Raw genomic sequence first — 27,075 nt, forward strand, 5'->3', positions numbered from 1 at the left:
CTCCAGTTCAGCGGGTCTGTGAAGTGGGAGAGGCCGACAGGGAAGGCAGCAAACCCAGCCAGCAGCCGCTGTCTGTCCCGGCAGATTGTGGAGCTCGTAAAGTCCGACACTGTCTTACCAAATTTGCAATTAGCCATCAATTTTCATAAAACGGCCCATATTTGAGCTTTACATAGTTGATTTCTCGCATAAAAAAGTCTCAGAAGTGAATTTTGTAATGGAATAGCAGAGATCTGCACGACATAGATTTAGAAGACTAACTGACCTCAGATCAGTTAGCGGCCTATGTAAATTTTGGGGCGTTACAAAGATAGAAGGTAGTGCCAAATGAGGAGGAATTAAGAAGTTGAAATCAACTTTTAGCTTTGTTCAGATTCGCCTGTTTTCAGCAGCAGTTTCAAATTGTGAGATTTGCAGAGGAAATAGGTGTCAATGGGATTTTGAGGTTCTATGTATGTCCTAGTTACCCACCAAACTGTCATTTTTCAACTATGACAAGGTAAAATCAGTTTTGCATTCTATCACCCCTTTAAGGCTTGTGAAACAGATCAAATTATATATATATATATATATATATATATATATATATATATTTTTTTTTTTTTTATTAATTTCATTTTTATTTTTGAACATCATAGCACCAGCTAGCAAGTAGCTCAATGGTGTTTTAAGGCCCCAACATCTCCTTCCAGGCAGCTCTGTGACCATTGACTTCATGGCAACTAACCTTAACCCTAACCATTGCCTAATCATAGTGCAGCACTGCCTGGAAGGAGATGTTGGGGGCTTAAAATACCGATAAACTAGCAAGAAATGTGAAAATACTCTCTTATTATGTCTGTGAAACATACTTGTAAGTATGTCCCATTAAAGATGTTTACCATTTATCAAACCGTGTGCGTTTGTTTAAGTAATATAGTAGACTCACACATGTACATATTGACATCCTTCTTACTTTCATTAACTTTCAGCCAAAATTTAGAACTCACAACCTACCGCCTGTAAGAATAAGTGAATAAAATTATGTAAGTAAAAGAAATGTTGCTACAGAGCAGAATATTTCCATGACTTGCTGACAAACCCACAGCTCTGACACACTGCCTTTATGAAGTTTGAATTGCTAAGGTTAATGTGTTACTAAACATTTTGGTTATTTCCAAATTCTTGAATAGCAACATAAGCATTCATTTAGAGTCCTGACAAACATAAGCCCAATCATCCTTTATTTATAACACTTAGAGCAACTGTAGCTCAAAGGAGAAGGCCTAGTTGTGTTTCTCAAAGTTTATTTGTGTGACAGTGGAATTCATCAAATTTTGTCATTTGTTACTATTCATGTTTATTTACAACAATTACAAATGTGATGTCATATGAAGGTGGAAGAGTTTTCAGAAAAAAAGAGGTTAGAATATGTCATTACAAACATTTGCATACAAAAGAATGAGGAAGACTTCAATTGGCCAAGTATTGCTGATCCTGGGACATATTAGAAAGCCATGATGGCTCATTGCTCATATTCAATAAGTTATGTTGCATTAAAGTATATATCAACTTTCCCTCCCTGTAGAAATCATACTCAATATCATCCAACCATTTGTTGTTCCTGCTGCATCCCCGTAGCAAATGGCTGGAGTTTTCCATTCTATCACACACAGTTGTGGAATAAGTATTCAGATCCTTTACTTAAGTAAAAGTACTAATACCACCCTGTAAAAATACGCTGTTACAAGTAAAAGTCCTGCATTGAAAATGTTACTGTACTGTAAGGTAGTGTAATTAAGTATAAGGTAACATATTTTATTAAAGTATTTTCCTAAAGTGGTAATCTCAAGGCTATATCCTCATATTAATATGAAAATTGAAACAATTCTGTGTTTATTTGTGTCTCATCATTTCAGATGGACTTGTAGGCTGTGATATTGTCGGGTAGTTTAATTAAGAATAAAACATATTTTATAAACTGTTTCATAAAATGGTAACTAAGGCTGTCAGATTAATGTAGTGGAGTATTTCTCTCTGAAATTTAGTAGAGTAGCAGTAGAAAGTGGCATGAAAAGATAAGACCCAAGTAAAGTTCAAGTACCTTTAATTTGAACTTAAGTACAGTACTTGAGTAAATGTACTTAGTAACATTCCACCACTGATCTCACACACACACACACACACACACACACACACACACACACACACACACACACACACACACACACACACACACACACACACACACACACACACAAGAATTCCAAAATAAATGTTGGCCCTTTTATACAGTATCTCAAGTGTTTTATTTATTTACAATATTGGCAAGAGATAACAAACATTAAGAAAAATGCCTCATATGGTATCAACCAGTTTTGTTCAAACATCAAAAAAGAAGATTACCCTCTCCTTAGCTCTGAGTTATGCAAGATAAAGATGAAATCACTAAGTGGTCAGTGCCTACAAAGCAATTACATGTTTGGTCAAAGGCTGCTGTGAACCCCTGTTAGCAAACCACATTTTAGTTTATTTATTTTTCAATTTTATTTTACATTAATTATCAAGAACTATGATGTATCACACCAGGACTCATTCAAAATACTATACTGCTACCTGATACTGATACCATTAGCAATATAAGGTCATTTTACCCTATTCACCCAATATTGTCACATACAACTTGTGTCTTATTTGCCTTTATCATTGTCGTAAACATTTGTACATAAATCATGTTAGAATAGGAATATCATGTTTTTGTGGGCCGTTAAAAATAAAAAATAAATAAAACTCCCTCAGAGAAAACCAATCTTTAAACACTGGTATAAATCTCAAAATCTCATTAAAACAAAATGAGCTCTCACTGGATAAAATAAAGAATATATAATAAATAAATGATGATAATAATAATGTGGTCAATGTTTGCTTTGTTATTTTCTTCAGAGTACATTTAGAGCACAGGATATAACAATATACATTTAAATATCTTTAGAAACAATAAATAGTTTGCAATAATATGCAATACTTGATCCTTTAATATTTAAAAACCTTTTTATATATATATATGTTGAGCATGTTCTTGCAATGGAACAATCAGAATTTTAAGACAGAAATCTAATATTCATGTCTACAAGAACTTAATTGATTTTTTGAGCATTACACTAAACATTTTTGCATTTTTTTCAACCAAAACATTTTCACATATGTTTGTTATCTCTTTTGCCATATACAGTTCAATACAGAGTATATATGAGACAAATATTAAAACCATAGTTTAAAAAAAAGACAAAAATAAACTGTTAAATCATTCAGTTGGCCAGTCTATGACAGCAGATTTGTCCCCTTGTATATATTTGTCAACTGCCAATCTATACAGCATCAAGATCGCCAAGAATGTAAAACTATTGTGTAAAATCGAGGAACTGAAATACCTCAGGCACATTAACATACATAGTTTGAACATTACAGTTCAGCAATAAATGGGCAAAAAGTACAAGGAATGGAATCAAGATAAAAAATAGAGTTCATAATAGAGTTTATTCACTTAGGCATGTGAATTCTTTAAGTCACTATAAGGTGAGTGCCTCATTGATGGGATGCTACAGATAGAAAGCGTCTGTATGCTAACAGCCATGCTCCTTCTCATCCATACTAGAGCTGGAACTGTGCCGGCTGCTACCGTGGTTGGAGCCATCTGGGGACATTGAGGACAGCAGGGGATCACTTGTGGATATTGGCGACAGGGTGTCCCTTAAAAATTCCTTCATTTTACAGGTCCTGGAGGTTCCATAGCAATCAGGATCCCCGGCGTCTGCAGGAATCTGGTCGAAGGTGATGGTGCCGTTGTTGAGGTCCAGTGTGGTTGGAGGTGACATGTCTGGAGCCGAGCTGTGCTGGTAGAGGTCAGCTGGGCAGTCGCCGAGGGCGGGTTCTTGTTTAATGGCTCGGCCAATCAAATCCGATGTGCAGACGGATGAGGATGGAACAACTGTAAGACCATGAGCACGGGCCTGGATCTCCAACTCCTAGATGATTATTAAAAAAAAAACATGATTTAATAAACTTAATGCTATACTGGGAAAGCTTTTTATCTGCAATTCTAGCGGCTCTGTGAGTCCTGTGAGCTAAATGCTAACGTCAGCATGCTAATATGCTCACCTGAGTCAATGCTTACATGCCGATGTGTGGCAGGTATTATGTTTACCATGTTCTAAGTTTCATGTGTTAGCATGCTAACATTAGCTAATTAGCACTAAAAGTGCAAAAAAAAAATTTTAAATGTTGACCTGACGTTGATGCTATACTAGCCTCGCTTTGCCAGACCTTCCTCCACAGCGCTGTGGAGGAGGGTCTGGCTAGTCCACACAGCATTCCGGGATGCTGGAAAAACATGCCCTGGTTTATTGGCATTTCTTTAAACCAATCACAATAAGCGCCGAGCGGAGCCACGGTGCTGCTGCAAAACAACCTCGGGAAGGAACTTGTTTTGGTGGAACATGTGTACGTTCCAAAGTTGTTTCAGTCGTTCAACAGAAAACTCAGATTGGACAGATAGTCTAGCTAGCTGTCTGGATTTACCCTGCAGAGATCTGAGGAGCAGTTAACCATTGTCCTCAAAAGAGTGAAATCCAGTGGATTTTCTGGCGGCAACGGAGCAATCCCAAAAGTGGAACGTCGTGGATATAGACTAATGCTATACAGGATCACCAAAGTTATTACAATTCATCATTGCTCTTTTAAGCAATGTACTAGCCACATAATAGGAATATGCCATTATACACCTACTGTAACTACCACTGCTAACATTAGCCCCTTGTAGATGAATAGAAGAATAAAATACCCTTATACGCCAATACTGTTTGTATGAATAAAGTAGCGTGCAGTTTACTGTAATGTTTCTTCCACCAAAGATGAATGACCAACCTGTATACGAAGCATTAGATGGCGGTTTCCATGCTCCAGCTTCCTCTGTCTGCACTCCAGCTCCTTGGCTCTCTGCTGCTCCCGCTGTAGCCTCCTGATATAGTCCACTGAGGCTTTGAGAATGGTGCCCTTATTCCAGCGCATGTCTCTGGGGTATACAGGAGACAAAGGTCTACAGTCAGAATCAGCTGACCAGCTGACCAAACCAGCGCAGTATTCTTTACGGCCCCTCTGAGCATATAAGTTATTAAACCTAAAAGCGTAACTCTCGCCAAAATGCAACTTAGGGTCTTTTTGTGAATGTACCCGAGTCAAACTTTCGTTTAAAAGCATATTTAGGACGGCAGCGCCACTTTTAAGATTTATTCTTGTTTTTCGGTCAAATGGCCTTTTGAATGGGAGTGGTAGGGGCACTTTTATGCTAGCCTCAAAATAGCTATTTTTAAAACACTAAGAAGCCGAGGTGGTAGCGGCCAGAAACAACAAGCGCTACGGTGAGTTGTTCAAAACCTTTCTTTTTAGTAAACTCTGGGTACACAAACAATGTTCTCAATGCTTTTGTTAAGGTGTAGAGCCCCTGGTGATACTTCGAGCAAAGTTTCATGTTGTGTCGAGCCAGCTTAGTGTTTTAAAAATAGCTATTTTGAGGCTAGCATAAAAGTGCCCCCACCACTCCCATTCAAATGGCCATTTGACCGAAAAACGAGAATACGGTAAATCTTAAAAGTGACGCTTCCGTCGTAAATATGCTTTTAAACGAAGGTTTGACTCTGGTACATTCACAAAAAGACCCTAGGTTGCATTTTGGCGAGAGTTACGCTTTAAAGACACTTGGTTGTTAAAGAGGAGGATGTTAAAAATTAAGTTAATGAATAGACAGATAGTACAGATGGATAGCACATGCATTCATTAGGACAAATACATACAAAACCTACTTACGGATCATTTGACTTGGGTATCAAGGTTCCCAGTTCTTTGATGCGATCGTTGATGTTGAATCTCCGTCTTCGTTCAACTAGAATTTGTTAAATAGGATAAGTACAGCAGCTTTGTAAACCAGTCTTTAAAAATTCAATTCAAAAGTCATAAAAAACATGAACATACATTGTAATTTAACAAATAAATCAAATTTTTTTTTTTATTTATATAAAAAAAAAAAATATTTTGTTGATGAATTTCCCTGCTTTTTTGTGAAATTATTCTGAATAATTGGAAATACAATTAAAAAGAAAAAACAAGCCAGTACCGTAGTTAGAAAGAAAGTTGAGACAATCATTAAAACAATTATAAAAATTCTGATTATTCTGTTGTGATTGACTCACTTAAGTTGTGGTTGTCTTTCTTCTGTCTCTCTTTAGCAAGAGCACGGACTTCAGCCTCTGGGAAGCAAAGAGAAAAGTGAATGTCAGTGCTCTGAGAAAACACCATTGTTTAATAAGGGTCACTAACTGGCATCACATGTTAATATTCCACAGTAAATCTGTTACTTTGTCCGCTAGAACATTTTAAATCTTTTAATTTACCGTGCTATGCTCGATAATCACATCCAATAAGATATCATTCACATGTTAAATAAAGCTAAAATCATGTTAATTAACTGTGTAATTACAGTTGATTTGTATTGTGTGCGATTTAGTCATACACAAAACACTTTCTACAGAACAGTTTCTGTAAATCAGATTGAAAACAGCTTTTCAGTTTACAAAACATCATCATTCTCACTTTTTTCATGTTGCTTTGCTTACCTACTGGAAAGCCCTCTGGCCTTTGATAGTTTTCGTACAGGCCACAGGATTCATGCTTGTCCAGTACTTGCTTCATGCCAGGAGCTGGAGTAATTATTTGGCAAACAATTGATTTCATAGTATTTAGCGCATTGCCAAATTGCACACAATTATTGACATTGGCCTAAGTCATGCTTTCACCTTTTACATTCTATTCATTTCACATTGATTAGGATTTAGTCATTTACAGTATAGAACTGTATCAGATCTTAGACAAATAGACCTTACACATTTTTCTCAGTGCGTACTTTAATCACATTTGACTACCAGGTCAAGCAAGGTGGACTTGCTAAGAGTCAGTTGTTAGTCACAGAATGTGTACTCAATTGATAGTCAAATGATTTCCCAGTCTGACTTTACAGCACTTATTGTACCTACCTCAATTCAAGCGAAATGATGTCTACAGTACAGTAAATCAACAGCAAAACAGAATAAATACTGATACTGTGTGTGAAAGATGTTTCTCAGTAGTTTACCTGTGTATTTTCTCTTAATGTTGGATGGACAGGAGTTGCTGATGGCGAGGCCCGGGAGTGGAAGTCCTTGGTTGCCGTACACATCGAGAAGGTTTTCAGACACAGGGAGCTACAGAGTATTAAAGACATGACATTATAATGCATGCTTTAAAAGAACAACTATGTCTTTTATTTAAATTCAATATATCAACAGTAATAGTTTTCCATAAACTAATAAAGACTTCAAATGCCAAACATTACCGGGTTATTCATTTGGAGTCCTGGATCCATAAGTCCAAGAACATCTTCATTGTAACTTGACTCCAAGCTAATAATATCATCAATGACATCATCCATCTGTATGGCACAAAAATGCATTCAATTTAATAATCACAGTTCATAAGGGTATCTGGATGTAATTAAAGCAAAAGTGTTTGGTAATGTGCAGGCGTACCTCTTTCTCACAGTTGGAGCTGAGTGTGAGCAGGGCCATGGGACTGTTGGGGGCGCTGCTGCCAGGCCCGGGTGGCATGCCGTGCTCGGGGGGCTGGCTGGGGCACTGGCTGCCGACTTTACCCACCAGGGTGGTGGACAGATACTGCCTCACCTGCTGCCTCTGAGCCTGCTGGATGTGATACTTGGTAGGATTCTCCAGGTGGGCCTGCACCTACATGAGTAAGACGTATACATTACATACTGGGATTTTGGATTCATTCTTTTATCAATATATATGCTTTTTGTATTGTAGATTGGTTTAGAAAAAGCTAGTTCATGCATAAATTAATAAGCATCAATTATGATTTGTCAAAGAAATAGCATTTGGGAAGTGATGACAGCACAATTATAATGAGTAAAACCTGTAAATCCAAAGATATTTTAGATTCAGTTTCATGTTTGATGCTTCTATTTTTAAACCCTTAGTGTAGTTTACCGTACAAAGTAACCACAAGGAGTCAAGTTGTACTGCTCTGTTGCAGTTAAATTACTAATCAGATGTATTATGCCGATCAATGAAAACTGAAAACAACATTTTATAAGCCAACTTCTCTAGGCTGATTGCAGGCTTGCTTTGGAACACTGTACCCTGCCGTTGGTCAATTTTATTTACTCAAGACAAAAACTCTCCACAGAGAGGAGCCTGTGGAGCAGTGCAGTTGTGTCACAAATACACAACCAGTTAAATTTTATGCAGCACTTCAGCAACTCATAGAGCAATATAACAACTGTTTAGCAGGCATTAGTTTTTCTGCCATACTCTATAGTTCCTGTAGCACCAACGGTTCTGAACTGTGTTTAGCAAGTGTAGATAACACTTAAACTAACTATTAAATACAGTCAAAATAAATCCTATTTCAACCACAAGAAAATAATTAAATATTAGCTTTATCTGCAGGCTCTATTTCAGTCCATCCGTCCATTTTTTTTAAAGACAAAAAAATCAACCCATCTCACCTGATAGTGGCTGTATTCAAGCATTTCCAACATGTTATTTGAGGATTAATTGATATAAATAATCTACACACAGTACATAATCCCTTTATCTTGTTAGCCCTCACGGTGGACAGCCAGCTAGCAAATCTGAGAGCGCTCAGTAGTCCTGCTTAATTTATCCAAGGTTTACGGCTCATTTGTTATGCAAGTTAAGAAATGGAGGAGGACACCAAGACTCATCCTCCCACTGATGTGTTGTTCAAGTTTAACTATGAATTTATGTCTTTATTGAGTCCATTTGACGTCACCACCTCCGGCTCACAAAGGAGCCTTTTTACTGATTGGCCAGTAGCCTGCGACTGAAGCTTGCTTCAGGCCAACTAACGTTTAATCTTTAGTTCTGCTCATCTGGTATAAAACATTATTTGTTCTGAGGATCAGGAACACAATTGTCACCATTGTTTGACTACAAACTATCCATATCAATGTATGAATTTATTATGAATTTTTGGGATTGGAGTTTAAGTAGTACATTTAAAGATATAATATGTAATATTTCTGCAATAACATCTGAAAACGACTATACGTAATTATGTTATATACATTTTTTGTTGTGTGCTTACATTATCCCAAATGTTTCCAACAATGTTTAAAACCATGGGATTGTGGACTCCAGGAAGAGTAGCTGCTACATTGTTAGCAGCTAATGGGGATCCGATATCCATCCAGTTTGTGCTACGTTGACAAGTGGCTCATGCTAATGCTTGGTTGCGAAACTGTATCATAATTTTATAGGGTTACAACAACGTTCAACATGCTATATAGTATGATTGTTTTAACCCTGATTAACAGCGGTGGGCTAACCCTTGATTAAATTTGTCACATTACATTAGCTGTATAGGTAGTTGACTAATATACTACTAAGTTAGCTAGCTAGTGCAGTCTGGTCCGTCTGCCTCACTCTCCACCGCTAAGAGACTTCAGTCAGGGTGAGAGGGTGCAACCCCAGCAAATTAAGTCTCCCAGCTCCTGGGGGGAGTGGGCTAATGTTAAAACCCTTTAATTTTATTTTTTACTTTTATTATTTGATTGTGATATTGTGGATTTAGCTGCTAGCACATGTTAGGTTGCTTGCTCGCTAACCGGTCAGCTAATCGAATCAAAGTAATTATAAGGAAAATTGCAGCTATATCATTTAAAATGACATGAATAAACATTACCAAACTTAATGTGAATACAACTTTAATAGATTAACCTCGTCCGTGAACAGATACATTTTAATCGCTAATGGTGGTTTACAATGAAACAACTCTCTTAAAGATACCATGCAACTTCACAACGTCATCAAAAGTCTGTGTTTACATCCATGGTTTCGATTGAGAGACTAGCGGCAGAAAATTACCTATTGTACGTTTAGCCGTCACATTTGCTATGCAGTTGCATTTGCAAGGTAAAGAAGGTGAACAACTTTGATTTTCAGACTTAATGGCAATGTATTGATTTTGACTCTTAAGATGTTCTTTTGTCCAGCTTAGGTCCACTCTATCTGTATTGGAAAGCATTAGATATCAATCCTAGTATAAATTGAGCAGCAGTCAAAGAGTTTGTCTCTTCCAAAGCTTTTAATATGCTTTATTTTTGTGAATCAGTTAATCATGGCACCAAGCACAGTCAATGGTGCACTGGAAGGAGCCCAGAGGGTGTGGTGATTGACTTTTAAAAAATGTTGTGGCCAGAGATCCATCATAGAACTGTAGCACTGTTGGAAACAGATTGGTGGGATCATGACCCATCATATCATATGGTTCCCTACAAGTGTAACATGCACAATGGCATCCTCATAGAACAGTCTACTTTATCCCAATAAAAAGGCCAACTTGGTTGGCCAGTATGACACTTTAAAGTAAATCAGCTTGGAAGAATATATCAAGTGTAATGGTGCAATGCAAAGAGGAGTTCAATGGTAGGCAAAAAGAACAGAACATTCCCCATGTGTTTATAGCTTTACGTGTCATCGCCAAATGGCATTGCAGTTTAGAATCAATACATCAAAATTATTATAATTTTAATTACCATTATCCAAAGTTCTTGTTGAGTTTCTCTGTCAAGAACTTTAGGCACCAAAGGAAGTTTTCTGTTGCCGGCATTTATCCAGGTTTGACTTACCATGTATGAAGTGTTTTTAGTTAATTTAAAAACATGCACCTTCTAAAAATGCACTATAACACTATATTCATCATATAATTTTATTGCATGTGGCCTAAGTAATATTTTGGTAATTTCTGAAATACCAGTAAAAGTGTATATTTCTTAAGAGGGGTTGGGGTGGGGGGTCCTGCATAAGCAGTGTTCAGCCACAAAAAAATTGTATTGTTATTCTTTCCCAACTCTGGCTTACAGGTCCTTGATGGCACGTCTAGTAATGACTAATCACAATGACACACTGTTGTTATACACATTGTGTTGTGGCAACTTCAGTGTTAATGTGGGGAAGCGATATCAAGTGTTTTACAGCTCTCTTTACTCTACAAAAATCTAAATGTCAGTGTGTCTATCAAGTGAAAGGAAAATAATTAATCACATTTGGGAGTACAATGGGAATAAAAGGGGATTAACCAAGAATGGACAAAACCAATCATTTCACTTCCATTTTGTACATTCATGGGCAAATTCACAAAGAATGCTTGTCGGCCGCTCATAGCAATAACACATTAGGTATGATATATTTTACCAAATATAGCTAAATATTTGATAAGTCAATAAGTTTACAGTATAACATCAAATTACCTTTCAGTACAAATTGCATAAGGGTTAAAGAGACAATGTCTGTTTCAAAATCATCACTTGTCATCGGTGTTTATTTCAAATGTTTATTTAGGGCACTTTATTCATAATGACTTATTTGTCCAAGTCTCACAGCTGCATTGGATAAGTTGTGTGCATGCTTTGTGCCACCAACAAAATAATGTGTAGCTTTTTAGGCTGTGACTAATACTCCACAGAGGAATAACATCGACGTCACACCAAATTCTTTTACAATTTGGACTTTGGATAATTTATAAAAACTGTTGAGTATAATGCCACAGTCCAGCACATTATGAATGCACTCAACTGAAGTACATAAAATGTTTTGGTCCAAGGAATACTGAAGCATCAATTATTTACCCAACTTACATTTTGTCACCATCGATGATGATGTGAATCTGTACAAGCAAAGCACACATGGTAGAAAAACACAATGCACTGAGCTTAAAGCTAGATTTTTATCATGATGTTAAATAGTAAACCAACCCCCTGAGTCAAACATTTATCTCAGAAATGAAGCTGCTTCTCAGGATCCTCACATGTGATGAAGCACTATCAGTCGTGCAGCTATTGAATGCAAACGTCTGCCGCCGCATCTTGTGTAACGCTCCTGGGACACAGAGCATTGCGTCTTTGTCTGGATTAGAAACTCACTAGGAGCTGGAGAGGTGAACACAAACACAGAGGAAGTGCCCTCTGGCTGGACAGAGCCTTATATGATAAAACAGAGAAAGCATTCTTTGTAAACTCATAGTAGAGCGTTTCTTTGTCTCCGCTCCGCAGTGTGGCCTTTTCCTTCAGCCAAACCTTTGGCATTGAGAAGGAACTATCAACAAGGGATGTATTTCATTTATCCCTACAGCAAGCCAAGCTCTCACTTTATTCATAGACTCTTTGTGAGACAGAGGTTTATTACCTTCTCAAGGAGAGCACATGGGTCTATGTTTTAGACGCCTTGAGGACCAGTAACATTTGGAGAGATAGTCGTCACTACTTGACCCCTGAAAAGAAACAGATCCATTCATTTCTCTCAGCCAGCTCTAATCTGTTTCATACTGCCTTGGTAACCAGCCACACTTGGGGGCATTTTGTCAAACGAGGATGCTAAGCATTTAGTGTGAGCTGAAAGTTAAGGAGATAACTACACTAGAGCTAAGTCTTTGTTTTCGAATCACATCAACGGCAACTTAAAAAGTGCAAAGTGGATGAGTGGATAGATTAGTACCACATGAAATAAATAATATGTAACAGATAACCATATTAATCAGACCTTTGGTGAAACAGAGGGATATTTAAATATTACCCTTTAATTACTTTTATTCTTATCTTCTATGAATGATAAGATGTGAATCCTTATATTCACTGATGCAATTTCAGTTGATTTCATGGTGCTGTAGGAATTCAATTTGAGAAAGCATGCGCATAGCGTTGATTATGAGGTTTACGTACGTAGCTCCAGGTTTTAAATAATAAATAAAATAAACTACAAGTCCTTAGAGTCTGCAGTGTTCATTGTGTATATCTAATATAAATCTTGGAAAGGCCATGTTGAGAGTGGCTGAAGGTGGCATTAGTTTGGCGCATGAAGTGTTCATATTTTCTCCCTAAAACTATACATTTTGGGATTACGATGGGGATAGTGAACATGAAAGGGGGTAACCAAAAGCAAGGTTCACAATACAAGGACCATAAAAATACACATGAGATTAAATGTAAGTCCAAAGTATTTCGGTGATAGATCACACTCCCACACTCAGGGGTTTGCCAACCTTTTTTTCCCACTAATGTTGTAAAGTTTAACAACATATAAAACCTTGCCCTAGATAATCTAAAATTATTTATTTATAATTAAAATATTTTTGATTACTCATCTCTTCTTTTGGGGTGGCTTTTTGGCCTGTATTGGATATTAATAACTGAAGACAGGAAAAGGGGGATAGACAGGGGGATGACATGCAGCAAAGGTCCAGAATCGAACCTGGGCCGCTGTGGTAAGGACTGAGCCTTCGTACATGGAGTGCACGCTCAACCAAGTGAGCTACCAGTGAGCTTCATGGGTAATCACCCCTTGATTACTCATCTGGAACTCTGGGATATTGTACATATATCCATTCAAATTTAATTTGCTATGACTAGTCAACCAGGCCCATCCTATAAACCCACACGTTAGCTTGTGGGTCATAGTAACAGAGGGCTGTATATCATTAGAGGTGTGTGAGAGGATATCAGTTGGCAAAAAAGTTGTTTATATTTCCCAAAGAGTGTGACCGTGCTCTAATTTGTTCAGATCTCCCTCATCCTTTGCTGTAACAACGTGGGAGAGGGAGGTGTGGTGATCACCTTGATACCTCACTTCTCAGTATTTAGTTATACTCTGGGGACAGTAAGCAGACCTGAACCAGACCAGCTGAGAGGTCTGGAGAGTTCATAACAGAGAAGCAGATCAAATACAGAAATAAACTATTCAGTGCTTTATATTCCAGTAGTGGGGTTTTTACCCTCATGTTGTCCTCGGGTCAAATTTGACCCGTTTCCAAGTTTCTATATAAAAAATGTGTGTTTCTTTTAACAAAATGTATGGTTCCATACACGAAACAATCAATCAACATATGTTCCTCTTATCTTAACTATTAGTCAAAATAATTCATAATTTCTAGGTGTTTTTACTAAAAAAATAGGTATAATGCATACCTGCCAACACTCCCGTTTTTCCCAGGTTTCTCCTGTTTTTTTAGCCCTATCTCCCGGACCTCTTCCTCTTTATAAATAATCGGAACAATATTTGTCTAATGTTGACCAGTTGCCAGATCTTGTATGAAACGCATCCTATTTACACAATCCACAAACCACCTCAACCTGGCAACCCAGTTGCGTAGTTGATCTCTGCCTAAGCTTCGCGGAAAATTCAGTCAGACCCGAAAGCGAGCCGATAAAAATGGCAGGTGAAGGTGGTGTTCCCGCGAAGAAATCGAAATATAGCGGTAAATTTCAACACGCTTTTTGTAAAGTGTCGCATTGATTTTAATGTAGCGCACGGCGAAAAAAATGACATTACCCAGCACAATAAAACACACTGGCACTAATGCGCAGAAGAGGCACATAAGGGCACACAGGCTATTTTTTTCATCCTTCATCACGAAAGGACAGACAGTGGCAGAAAACGTGATGCAAGCTGAACTCACTTAACAGACACTTACAGTACACTTAACAGTACAGTACCAGATTTTGAAAACCAAGTATTATATATATACAGTATGTATTATATTCTTATATTCTAAAGGTAATAGTAGGCCGATTTTGTCCTAATGTTAATTGTGGAATTTGATAATGGAATTTGGGTGTGAGCCATTACCATTTAGAGGTGAGTAGTGATTGCCAGACCGATCTCCACAGCGCTGGAGCGCCTATTAATTTCATTGTCACAGTCACAGTAAGTGTTGGGGAGTAACGGAATACATGTACCGGCGTTATGTATTCAGAATACAAATTATGAGTAACTGTATTCCGTTACAGTTACAATTTAAATAGTTGGTATTTAGAATACAGTTCCATTGTTGTCAATGGATTACATGACGATACTTCTCTGTTTCACAAGTTTATTCACTCTAAATAAATTAAGGTAACTCCATGCATTTCCCAGAAGCCCCAATATGAAAACGAAGCCGGAACCGGCACAACAGAGCCAGGGCAGGAATGAGTTTCTATCTTGGAAATTCAAACAGCATTTCACATTAAAGAAAGAGAAGGGAGAACGAAATATAAGTGTGCAGTGCAACCTCTGCTTGCACCTCCAACCCGTAAGTTATTTTTTTTAATTAGCCAGGGGTCGTCTGCTGTAGTCTTACTGGTCACCTTGCTATTTTATAATTGTATCAGGTAGCTACCTGCTTAGTTGACGTGCGACTTTACATTCTCCTATGTGCTGATTTACTAGCCCCAGAGTTGTTGACAGACTGACTAGCCCTGTTTGGCATGCTAGCTAACGATAGCTAAAATTAGCTCGTGGTAGCTTAGACGGTTAGATTTTTGTAGTATGCAGCTCTACAGCAAATTATAATATATTGCACTTTCAGGGAGACTTGGGACTAACACATTCAGCCAGTTGATAGAGAAGAACACACCAGAATAGGCCTGTTTAGTAAGCAGGATTTGATGGCATTCTTACACTAATGCAATTCAATGTGGAAGTAATCCAAGTATTCAGAATACGTTACTCAGATTGAGTAATGTAACGGAATATTACATTTTTGGGCATGTATTCTGTATTCTGTAACGGAATACATTTTGAAAGTATCCTTCCCAACACTGGTAACAGTTACTCTGCTATAACGTCTAGATCAGTTGGCAACAAGTTGAAAGTGATTTTAGCCATGTAGTGTTGTCGTGTTTTGATTTTTAAGATAATAGACACCAAATACTGCTCTTTGTCTCCACCTGGTGTTTAAAGTTTGCCACTGTTCCAGCTTTTATTTTAAAAGTCGAAGGTAGGGTCTAACAGGATGACCATTCCCTTCCAGGTAAAATTTATGTAGTTGTATAATTCCTCTTGCAAATCATCTGTGCCTGTGCACTTTCAAAGGGAGCGCAATCATTTATTTTGTGCTCTTAAATCTTTGGTTGTCAATACTTCCATTAGGTATCCCTAACTCCTAATTTCCACTGGTTGCCATCCGTCAGTACCGACCAGATCCAGATTTGTTGCGGAACGGCTGCGGCCATGACTGACAGCTGAAGTCACGAGGACCCACGAGATCTCGCGAATTCACGTAGAATAGAACCACAAAACCAACAACAGTTTGTTTCCATCCAGAGGAGTAGAGGGGAAACAACTCTGTGCTGTGTTTTCAAGGTGTAGTGTATATGGAATATATGATCCGCTGTGAGCATGGTGTATTTTATTTTGAAAATTCACTGGATGTTTTATTTTGTTTCTGTGCTCAACTTCCTGTCCCGCACAATCTGCCCTTTGCTGAATTGCTGTGGAACTCTCCGGCGTCCGGCCAAAATAGAAGCTCTGCGTATCTGCTCCGGAGGGCTGCGGACCGCCGGAACTGGGACGCAGTTGGAACGCAGCCGTTACGCAGTCAGTGGAAATACACACATTGACTTTAATGGAAACCTAAAGACTCCGCAGCCGTTCCGCAGCCGTTCCGCAGCCGTTCTGCAGCCGGTGGAAATTGCCAGTAAGACAAGAGGGGAGGGGAGACTGATGAGGCAAACTTTTTTTAAAGATTATTTTTTGGGCTTTTATTGCCTTTAATTATAGAACAGATTAAGACAGGTAAGGTAGGGAAATGGACATGCAGCAAAAGGCTGTAGGTTGGAACCGAACCCTGGGCCTCTGCGATAAAAACTGAGTCTCTGTACATGGGGTGCACACTCAACCAGGTGAGCTACCCAGTTGCCCTGATGAAGCAAACTTTAGTTGACCTTGCTGGCCTTATCAGTCTCGCCACCTGGGGTAGGAGAGAGCTGTTTTCGCATTTTGTCGTCTTCCTTATTAGGAAGGTTGGAGTTACAGAATGTGCTTGGTTAGGGTGGAAGCAGACAATATAGTAGTGACCAGGGGGTGAATTTGATGGCAGCGTTCACCAGCACTTTCATTTCATTAGAGAATCCCAAAAGGGATGAGGTAGGGGAGAGGGAGGAGAGTGAAATTTTAGGAGAATAGGAGAGTGACCCATGAGCTGGTTGTTAACATGCAACATTCAGGCTGTGATAATAGAAGGGAATTTTAGTTAAACAAGGACTGCATTAATTGAGTTCCACCATTGCCTGGAGGCAGTAGATTTAGCTCTCTTGCCCTTAGTAGCAATTCTCTATTGCACATAGCACATACAGCAGACGGGCTACTCCATCAAGAGGAGGAGCCTGGGACAAAGAGATGTCTTCTCTGCTCTTACCCTGTGGCTACATGGTAACATTAGCAAGAACATAACATCCTCTTCTAAGAATGAAGCACATTGTCCAGTCTGTATGGGATTATGAACATGCACTTGCTTAAGTGACAAACAATGAAGTTTAATTTAGCAGCAACATAAACACACAGAGCCTTGTTATGATGCCTGGTGAGGGGCTATGCAATCAGCTAAGCTTTCTGAGTTAAACAGTAAAACAGTCAAACAAGATACTGTGTGTTCACAGAGCAGCAGGGGCAAATATCACAAAGTCAAGCACTACCATATTCTGCACAAGTATTTTGGAACTTGTGCAGACATGTCCTACTTTTTGAAAATCTTATCTTGAAGAATCTACTGGCTACTAGAAAATGAGAACAGAGCTCTAGGTATACTCTGATGAGTTTAATAAACAAAAGGCTCTCTTAGCCAAGTTTGAGACCTCAGAGTCTACCCCTAATAATCAAAGAGCACAAAGATGTAGCATTATTCAGCTCAATGTGCCTGGAGTTTGTGGAAAAGGTCAGTGTAAGCCACGAATGTCTGCACGTGGAGTTGAATCTGGTGATTCTGTCTGCACGTGGAGTTAAATCAGGGATTTTCTGGGCCATTAGATAATATGATTTTCTTCGATCCCATTCTTTAAGCAATTTAAAGACACAATTCAGGAGGAACATTTAGGGAATAGATCAATTCTATGATCTGAGTTTTTTAAAAACTGTACACTATATACACAAACAAGAACCCCAAATACAGAAACAAGACACCTCCCTCCTTAAAACAAGAGATTAGGCTACGTACGCAGCCATGCAATCACTAGGATACCTGTCATCTGTTGTGAAATATAACTGTAATAATCAAAGGTATCTGTCAGCTTTACTTAAGAACAATGCAGCACATGCTGTCACGGTTACAAAAAAGACAGTAAAGAACATCTTTAAAATGATGGCTTTTATACTGTGTAACAGTTTTAATTCAACGTTTTCATTATATATAGCCTTTTTCACTTACAGCTTTTGCCTGTTAAACGTAGCTTAAAATATATCATTTTCTGCCGCTAGGGGTCTCTTAATCGAAACAATGGATGTAAACACAGACTTCTGATAACGTCGTGAAGTTGTGCGTGGTCATGACAGTTGTTGTCTTCATTGTTAATCACCGATCGATTTCAGCCCGATGTGCCAGCTCCTGGGGTCTAATATGGACGGATCATTAAACTTTTTGTTATTGCCGTTAGCATCGTTATAGTCTATATCCATGACATTCCACTTCCGGGATTGCTCTTGTTCTGCCGGAAATTCCGCCGGATGACACTCTTTTGGGATATCCTGTTACCTTGCGCTTTCTTTGTGTTAACATTTTTTACTCTGGTCGAATTATGAGGACTATGATTAACTGCTCCTCAGATCTCTGCAGTGTAAATCCAGACAGCTAGCTAGACTATCTGTCCAATCTGAGTTTTCTGTTGCACGACTAAAACAACCTTTGAACGTACACACGTTCCACCAAAACAAGTTCCTTCCTGAGGCTATTTTGTAGCCGCATCGTGGCTCCGCTCGGCGCTAAGCACCAACCAAGACAATTGTGATTGATCTAAAGATGCCAATAAACCAGAGCACGTTTTTCTCCCATCCCGGATTGCTTTGTGGAATAGCCAAACCCTCTTCCGCAGCACTGTAGAGGAAGGTCTGGCAAAGCGAGGCTAGCGTTGTTAGCACCGGGCGCTGGAGTTTGTGTTGGCTGGTTAAATTAACATTAGATTAGTCATTTATCTCTACAGCTAACATTATGTGTTGAAGTTTGTGGTATCCTAACTGTAATATTAACTGTAATATTAAAGGAACATGCTGACTTATTGGGAATTTAGCTTATTCACCGTAACCCCCAGAGTTAGACAAGTCGATACATACCCTTCTCATCTCCATGTGTGCTGTAACGCTGTCTGATGGATCTAGCATTAGCTTAGCCCAGCACAAATCCTGCAGGTAACTGGTTCCAACTAGCCTACTGCTCCGAATTGTGACAAAAGTGACAAAATAACGCCAACATGTTCATATTTACATGTTGTGATTTTTAGAGTCACAGCGTGTACAAAAAACAACGTAACATGAGACACAGCCATCTTCTATCCGTAAACAAACCGGGAACTATATTCTTAGACAGGCTTGCTGCGAGCATATCACTCCGACAATGTACTATATTCTTCGGCCTGAGAATATAGTTCCCGGTTTGTTTACGGTTAGAAGATGGCTGTGTCTCATGTTTGTTGTTTTGTACAACGCTAATGACTAAAAAATGTAACATAGCTTAATGTATGTTAGTATTTATCCTGTCGAGACAGTAGGATTACTGGAACCATTCACCTGCCTGTTCTGTGATGGGCTGATGCCGCGAGGAACGTCAGACAGCTTTACAGCACGCACGGAGATGAGAAGGGTATGTATCGACTTGTCTAACTCTGGGGGTTACGGTGAATAAGCTAAATTCCCAATAAGTCGGCGTGTTCCTTTAAGTTACAAGAATGCTAATTGAGTGGCATGCTGGACGTCGGAGCTGCAGGTTTGGCACGCACTTGACTTCGGCTGGAAAGGGGAGAGAGTGAATCAACAGTGACAGGATGGCTACTGTTGGCACGCTAGCTGTGTTTGATGCAAGAAATCAGACTTGTGAAGAGTATTGTGAAATACTGGAGCAGTCTTTTGAGGCCGATTAAAATCCAGCTGGAGACTTATACAGGTGATCCTGTTAATGTGTTAGGTGCAGCCCTTGTGAGGGTTAAATACAAGCAGCAAAGACGAAAACTGCCCCTCATTGTGGTTAAAGGGAATGGCCCCAGTTTATTAGGGCGAGGCTGGCTGGAAGAGATACATCTCAGATGGAGGGAAATCAAACTCAAGCACAAAGCCCAACAGTTGCAACACATGACGACAGAAAAGAAAACACTACAGCACGTGCTGAGCAAACATGAGAATGTGTAAAAGCTAACGCTGTCCTGAGATTCTTCCGTCCCAGGTCTGTACCTTACGCCATGCGGGCGAAAGTGGATGAAGAAATAGACAGACTGTTGAAAGAATGCATAGTCACACCTGTGAAATATGCAGAATGGGCAGCACCTGTTGTTCCGATCCTGAAACCTGTTGGAACTGTAAGATTATGTGTAGACTACAAGCTCACTGTGAATACAGTTTCCTCATTGGAACAATATCCTATACCCAGAGTAGAGGACCTGTTTGCAGCACTGTCAGGAGGAAAACAGTTCTCCAAGTTGGATATGAGTCACACATACCAGCAGATACAACAAAGTTAATTGTTGTATTGTCAAAACAATCATACTAAAAATAACTTCATAAGTGTGCTGAACATTGTTATAACCTTAACGTCACCGTACGGTTTAGTCACCAATATAAACTGTAAAAATAGTGGACATAGCATCTGTGACACTGCCCATTGGTTTGTGGACTGTGGACGTTTTGAAGACTTGAGTTTGAGTTTGGCTTCGCCATCTTGTTTTTTTGCAACTGGATGTGACGATTTTTGAGAGGGTGGAGCTGGGGAGGATGACGCGGCCAAGCCATGGTTGTTTATGGTTGCAATGGCGCTGCACTAAGCTAAACATTAAAGGTGGAAAGTTGTCAATCCTTCTGAAGCTAGTCATCCAACGGAGATTTACTGGCGGGTAAACAGACCTCTGCCGCCATTTATCTGTGTACGGCAGTAAAAAAAAATCTGCAAACTTTCCCTTAAGTTACCAGCTGCTAGCGGCAGCAAGCTAGCTTGGCTGGCATAACACGTAACAAGACATTTTTAGGTGACCAAATTTCCAAGTTCCAATTAACTTTGATGTAGTGGAAACACACAGTGAGAGGGTAAAATACGAAAGACGAACACCCAAAAACAAGTTCACGGTTATTTTAATGTGCACAGTGCCATGGATACGCATTGCTAAGCCTCTGTCATGATTGACAGGTCTGTGTATAGCCACGCCCCTAAAGCATCCCCTGCTTTATTGTCATATTAAAATAAATGGGATCATAATGATAACAAAATGAACTTCATGCTGTAGGCTATTGAAGAAGACTTGAAAGTAGCGATTGAGACCATAAACTCATTATGAAAATGTTTATTAATTGGTAATAAGTGAGAAGTAGGGTCATTTTCCCGTAGACTTCTATAGAAACAGACTTCTTTTTGCAGCCAGTGGAGTCGCCCCCCTGCTGGAAATTAGATACAATGCAGGTTTATGGTTCTGCATTGGCTTCACTTTTTAGGTCCGGAAGCTTTGTCCATAATTTTTACAGTCTATGGTCACCAAGCATTAGCATAAGACACTTTTCAGCATAGCACAATACGTTGGATTGATAGCTGATTGGACCTCTTCCCAGGACTGTGTGGGTGTGGTTAGACTGATTGAGTGACATCTTCCTGAGTCCCCTGTTAGTGCTGTTGCACTGGTTAGGGCAGGACAAATGAGAGCTTTATCATTCTCATGGGTTGTAAGAATTTGTGATCTAATAAATCCCCATCAAAGCTCCGGCCCAGCATCAACCTGAGCAAAGTCTAATCAGCCAGAATAACTGAAATCACCTGTGTGGGTGTTCAGTGGCTGGCAGGTGTCATGGCTAATGCGGCTTTAATACTAATACAGTACTGTTGTGGCTGATGTTTGCTTATTTTTAGATTATCTTGCACCATGCCATAGTGTTTTCCTTAATTGAGCTCAAGATTCAAATGTGTATTTGTTGCTGACGTATGAGTTGAGTGTGTGATAAAACTCTACTTGCCTTTGTCTTGATCCCTCAACTGGATTTTCACTTCATTTTCACTGGGGTCAGAGGTTACCTGGCTAATTAAGGGTCCCCTCCCCTTTTGGACAACCTCATCTGAGCTTTATGTTTTCACTTTCATGGTTCAGCAGCTCTGCCTGGTACTTCTAAGCTAATTTTACCTTGCCTGCACAGGTTTTTTTTGAGGGGGGGGGGAGCTCTTTGATAATCCACAGACAGGTTAGCTTCAAACTGTCAAGAATTGTTTTGCCCAGGAAACTGGGACGGTCGTTTGGACTCACTATGAAAATAAGTATGAGAAAAAGTTCCTCCAAATTGTTCCCACAAATACTTGTCTTGCTTTATCAAGTGTAAACCTCTTTTAGACCAACTTGCAAAAAAAAAAATCCATACTGGTTACTCTGCTATCAATAAACACACAGATATGTCAAAGACAAAAGAATTTCAACACACAAGTCAACAACTGATTACCTTAAAAGAAGGTCTCCATCACCCAACTACAGAAACGTCACACTTATCTTGCAGAACGTAATTGACTAAATGATATCACATGCATATCTGTGATAATTGGCAGAAATGGAAGGCAACTAAGTATCAAGTGTCTAACAGTTGGAATTTCCTCTCACTGACACTTTGAAATTCCTGAGGGAGTGAAAACTGATACACATCCTAATTATCTAATATTGATATCTAAGAGTTTTTAAAGCCAGTTATTTTGAGCATAGAAGCAGTGTTCTTTATCTTACAAAAAGATCTTCTCATCTTTATATTCTCACGTTTTCAAGGTCCATTTGGTCATACCAAGAATGAAATGAATGAAAATGTGTCAGTGTAGTGGAGCAAATAGGATTAAATGTGTTGAATGCCAAATGGCTGGAACCAGGAATTCCGTCAAGAGATAATCCCCCCTATGGATTTAACACAGTTAACTCTTAGAGAGTATTTGTTTCTCAGGAGCTGACAGAGATGTAGCCAACGTTCATAATCATGTTGAATTTGTAATTTAAAGAAGTGGAAAATGTAAAACCCAGTTTGGAATAGGTCGAATCAAGGCTCCACATGAGAGTATCCACCACCATGTCACCTACAGAACATTGTCACATTTCACATTACGACTAACGCTCATACATGTATACCAGTGTATTGGCCGGCTTACCTTTAGAACTTCCATGGGCGCTTGGCTCACAGCAGGCCTGTTCCGGGGAGGCGTGATATGGACTGTGGAGGTGTGTTGGGTGCCGTGGTGCAAAAGGTCCCTGGTCCTCCTCTCTCAGTTCTCCCTGCGATCTTGACCCTGGCGATTGGCAAACACCGGCTGGTCGCGGAGCCAGACCTGTGACGTCATGGCCGGTAGAGGGTGGGAACTCTGGAGGCGCTTGTAGAGGCCGTGATGGTCTGGGGGAGCACTGAAGACCCCAGCCCACCCAAGGGCAGAGACAGGAGGGAGGAGTTAAACAGGCCAGGCAAAAAAACATGCTTGTGTGTATGTGCAAGGCCAGTGGCATGTGTCTGAGTCAGTGAGCAACATGAGGTATTGTAGTGGAGTACAATATGATGATTGAGAGAGAGGGACGCCAGAAATTCTTTCACTGAGAATATCTTATTGTTCTTTGAATGAGGGTAAAAGATGCATTTATGTTTCAGGGGGGTTATGCAAAATTAATTGCTGTCTTATTACATTTAAGTGATTTGAACTGCCCTGATTAAACATGTTAATAATATAAAACGTATTGCTGTAGAACATGATAATATTAACTTGGTCACAGCAGGAACAAGCTATACACTTTTTTTTTTCTTTAAAGTTGATATGGCAACTGGTTGTAGCAAACAGTTGCCTGTTCCCACATCGAGCAGACATAGTGAAATATGTAATGTCGTGTTTGTGTTCACCTGTTGAGTGTAAGTCCATTATTCACTCGCCTCTTGGTTCTGATTTCGTCTCCAATAGCTCCTGTTGGGACATATTTGGCTCAATGATCCATTGTGTTCACCAGCTAGCTCCTGATACTAATTAGCTAACATTTGCTGGGAAGGTAGTACAGTGGATTTTTCCAGCTTTTCATTTTTAAACGACACTGTTGCAAATGGTGGAAACAAAACATTGAAGCTTTGGGAAGAAAATTTTAAAGCTGAGGGGAACTGCAAGGTGAAGTGATAATTCTATGTGGATTCATCAACCCATTGCGACTCCTTTCACACACATAGTCATTTGATTCATTGTTGAATATAGAAATATTGATTAGAGCAGCTTTAAGTCACAATTTGGTTGTCTTAACTCCTAATTGCCCCAATTTTATTAGAAAGAAAAGGCAAATCCCTAGCTGAACTGAGGCATTTCACCAATAGTTAATTCTGTTAATTAGCCCACCATCAGTGGACAAATCTGTTTGGTAAGATTATTAGGCCTATACTTGGTTTACCCTCTACATTTTGCCAGCTAAGAGTATGATTTGGGGGTAAGCTGGTGTGAATATGTTCCACCAGACTTCCAAAAACTGGTCTGTTGTGAGGTCTGAGGCAGTACCTGGGCCCTTTCGAAAACACAATGCGTCTAATCACTTTACTCATTTGCAATAATACACTGAGCAAAAACTCCGCACTGAGCTTCCACTACTCTCCACCTGTCCACTCCGAGTTCACCCTTTCAAATCTGCAGCATATTTGAGCAGACAGCGCCTGCACATCCCAAACCGAAATGGATCTGGCAGTGCACATGCTGTCGGGATGAGGCATTCCCCGGGAAAATGATCCTTTTGATAAAACCACTTCAAATCCTCTCAGCCTGTGCAGCTGTGTGATAATCGCACTAATTAGGCTGACATGTCAAATCCAGCTCTAGTCTGTAGCTATCGCTTAAACATCACCAATGGCAACTTCTTCAGCACTAGCAGAGGAACTGAATGATCTTTTTTTCTTCTTACCCAAGAATATCTTAATTAGTTCACAGAAATCGGCACCTTGATTCTTAAAATTGTGAAGATTATTTGGGGTCTTGTTCATGACTTGTGCTATTTAACCTATGTAAATCCTATACAATCCCAGACTTAAGGAAACGTTTGATTCATAGATTCAAAGTAATCTGAGTAGTAGTTTTCATGATACTAATTTAATTTTCAGTGTTTGTCCAGATGTCCTGGCAATTGACTTTCATGCACTTATTGACTGATTCGTTCAAAGCACTTTGTATTTTCACAGATTAAGCAAACAAGATATGAAGTATTTATTAGTGAGCATTAGAGGTGCTGGTTGGTGGACAACATACGGTCCCACTACTCTCACAGAACTCCACACCCAGTTCAACCGGCATTTTTCAGGTTACGAGAAATGGAGCTGGTGTCCTGTCCCCTTTCATTCGACAGTGACAGAGCCCCCCTGGTTGCGCAAATGAAAGTGATTGACATCCAGTGCGACCCTGCTCTCAAGTAAAGTTCACTACATCCACACTGGACAAGTACAGCTTACTAAAGGAAACATGTGAAGGCACAGAGGATGTGTGTTCCATGTATGTGTGTGAAACAAACTTGTTCTGGGATAAACTACAACAAGTTACGTTACAGATCACAGTTGACAGATCAACTCATCTGTGCTGAGTATTTTAACATCAGACATGATGACATCAGAGTTGGATTGTCTTGCAAGGAGAGGTGGCCGTCTCACTTATATCCATAAGGCTAAATTACTTGGGTGAAACAGTGTCATTCATGAATATCTAACAGTTATAATTCTTTCACGAGTTACACCAGTACAGAATGAATTTATGAAACAGAAAATTAATTAATGTATGTGCAAGACAATGTGTGTGATCATAAATAATAAATATTAGCCTAATGTCTTCTTCATTCAGTGATGTAGGTCTGTACTGCAATGGTATTAAAGTTTGAGTTAGTAAAAATGCTCTCACACAGTTACACAAGTAATAACAGAACATAAAATAATGAAAGTAAAATTAATGAATGTATATATTAATGAAAATGACAATGTATTGGTTAATAATAATACGTGTCTGTGAATATTCATATTTTCCTCATTCAGTGATGCAGGTCTGTACTCTAATGAGAAATATATTATTATAATTGTAAAACAGTCTGCTTAGATGCTACAACATAATGCAGTGTGTTTTACCCATGCAGTGGTACATATCAGACAATTGGCAAGATGTAGTTAAATTTAAAAGTTGATACTGCATTTAAGTTTGTGCAAGTAATATTTTTATAGCTGGGTCCTTGTTTCAAAAAAACAAGGACCCAGCTATGTTGAAAATGTTGAGCATATAAACATGACTCAGCAGCAGAATGTTGACTGTTTACTGCTCGTTACCATTGATTGTGTTAAAAGCACAGAAAGCCAATTCTCCTCTGTCAGCATTTAAAGAGACATTATGCTGATTTAAATCTAGCTCTGTGTCATGGCAGTGTGGGCAGTGTGTTTAGATGAACGGTGTTTGGGTTCCCTCTGTGACGGCAGTGCACGGAGGTCCTGGCGGAGCGGAGCAGCAAAGGTCTGCCGAGATCTGCCGGATGCCGCAAAACACGTCATGGATGTCGGCCACGATCCGCCGGATGGCACGAGCAGATCTCGGCCGACCTCCGCTGCTCAGAGCGCTGTACACTGGCGCCACAGAGGGAAGTCAAACACTGTTCATCTAAACACACTGCCCACACAAAGATGACACAGAGCTGGTTTAAAATCGACAAAGGATCCCTTTAGTAGAGGTCGTCGAAAATAACTAGCATGCATGTGTAGCTGACTTGTTGCCAATTGTTAAAATAGTGAATGTTACAAGCTCAAGCATACCACTTTTATCAAGATGGTCAACACACATCAAACAGCGTTGAACATGCAAAAAAGTATTATGTGAACACAGGAAACAAATTATTCAACCTTTGTAAACCAAAGAGGCATGAATGCTCTAAACAGACAATAAACGTGAAAATGAATTTCTAGATGATAAAGGAGTTTTCTTACCTTTTAATTTTCGTGTTAGTCAGTGGTTCATACATACATCACTATTGCTGCG

The 27,075-nt window shown here is 39.3% G+C and overlaps 1 protein-coding gene across 3 annotated transcripts; it reads right to left on the minus strand.

Moving 5' to 3' along the window:
• Positions 1 to 2,269: 2,269 nt before the first annotated feature.
• On the minus strand, positions 2,270 to 27,075 carry mitfa (melanocyte inducing transcription factor a). Of its 3 annotated transcripts, XM_039796321.1 has the most exons (11): positions 27,024 to 27,075; positions 23,949 to 24,009; positions 23,215 to 23,464; positions 7,596 to 7,808; positions 7,403 to 7,498; positions 7,163 to 7,271; positions 6,648 to 6,731; positions 6,225 to 6,281; positions 5,842 to 5,917; positions 4,903 to 5,050; positions 2,270 to 4,004 (listed from the first exon to the last, which is right to left on the minus strand). In XM_039796321.1, the coding sequence occupies exons 3-11, from the start codon at positions 23,227 to 23,229 to the stop codon at positions 3,603 to 3,605; spliced, it is 1,200 nt and encodes a 399-aa protein (XP_039652255.1). In that variant the 5' UTR covers positions 23,230 to 23,464; positions 23,949 to 24,009; positions 27,024 to 27,075; the 3' UTR covers positions 2,270 to 3,602. The 3 variants fall into 3 exon arrangements, with proteins under 3 accessions (XP_039652255.1, XP_039652256.1, XP_039652253.1); XM_039796322.1 differs by lacking the exons at positions 23,949 to 24,009; positions 27,024 to 27,075 and having other exon boundaries at positions 23,215 to 23,926; XM_039796319.1 differs by lacking the exons at positions 23,215 to 23,464; positions 23,949 to 24,009; positions 27,024 to 27,075 and adding an exon at positions 8,594 to 8,888.

This window comes from Perca fluviatilis, chromosome 4, assembly GCF_010015445.1.
Source record: "Perca fluviatilis chromosome 4, GENO_Pfluv_1.0, whole genome shotgun sequence".
NCBI classification, from domain to species: domain Eukaryota; kingdom Metazoa; phylum Chordata; class Actinopteri; order Perciformes; family Percidae; genus Perca; species Perca fluviatilis.

Bases quoted from the DNA above. Each gene is read 5' to 3' on its own strand.
- mitfa (XM_039796319.1), bottom strand. From the start codon at position 8,626: ATGTTGGAAATGCTTGAATACAGCCACTATCAG. The intron at 7,499-7,595 runs GTACGCCTGCAC...TGTGCCATACAG, and splicing joins GCTCCAACTGTGAGAAAGAG to ATGGATGATGTCATTGATGA. The intron at 6,282-6,647 runs GTAAGCAAAGCA...TTTGCTTCCCAG, and splicing joins GCCAGAGGGCTTTCCAGTAG to AGGCTGAAGTCCGTGCTCTT.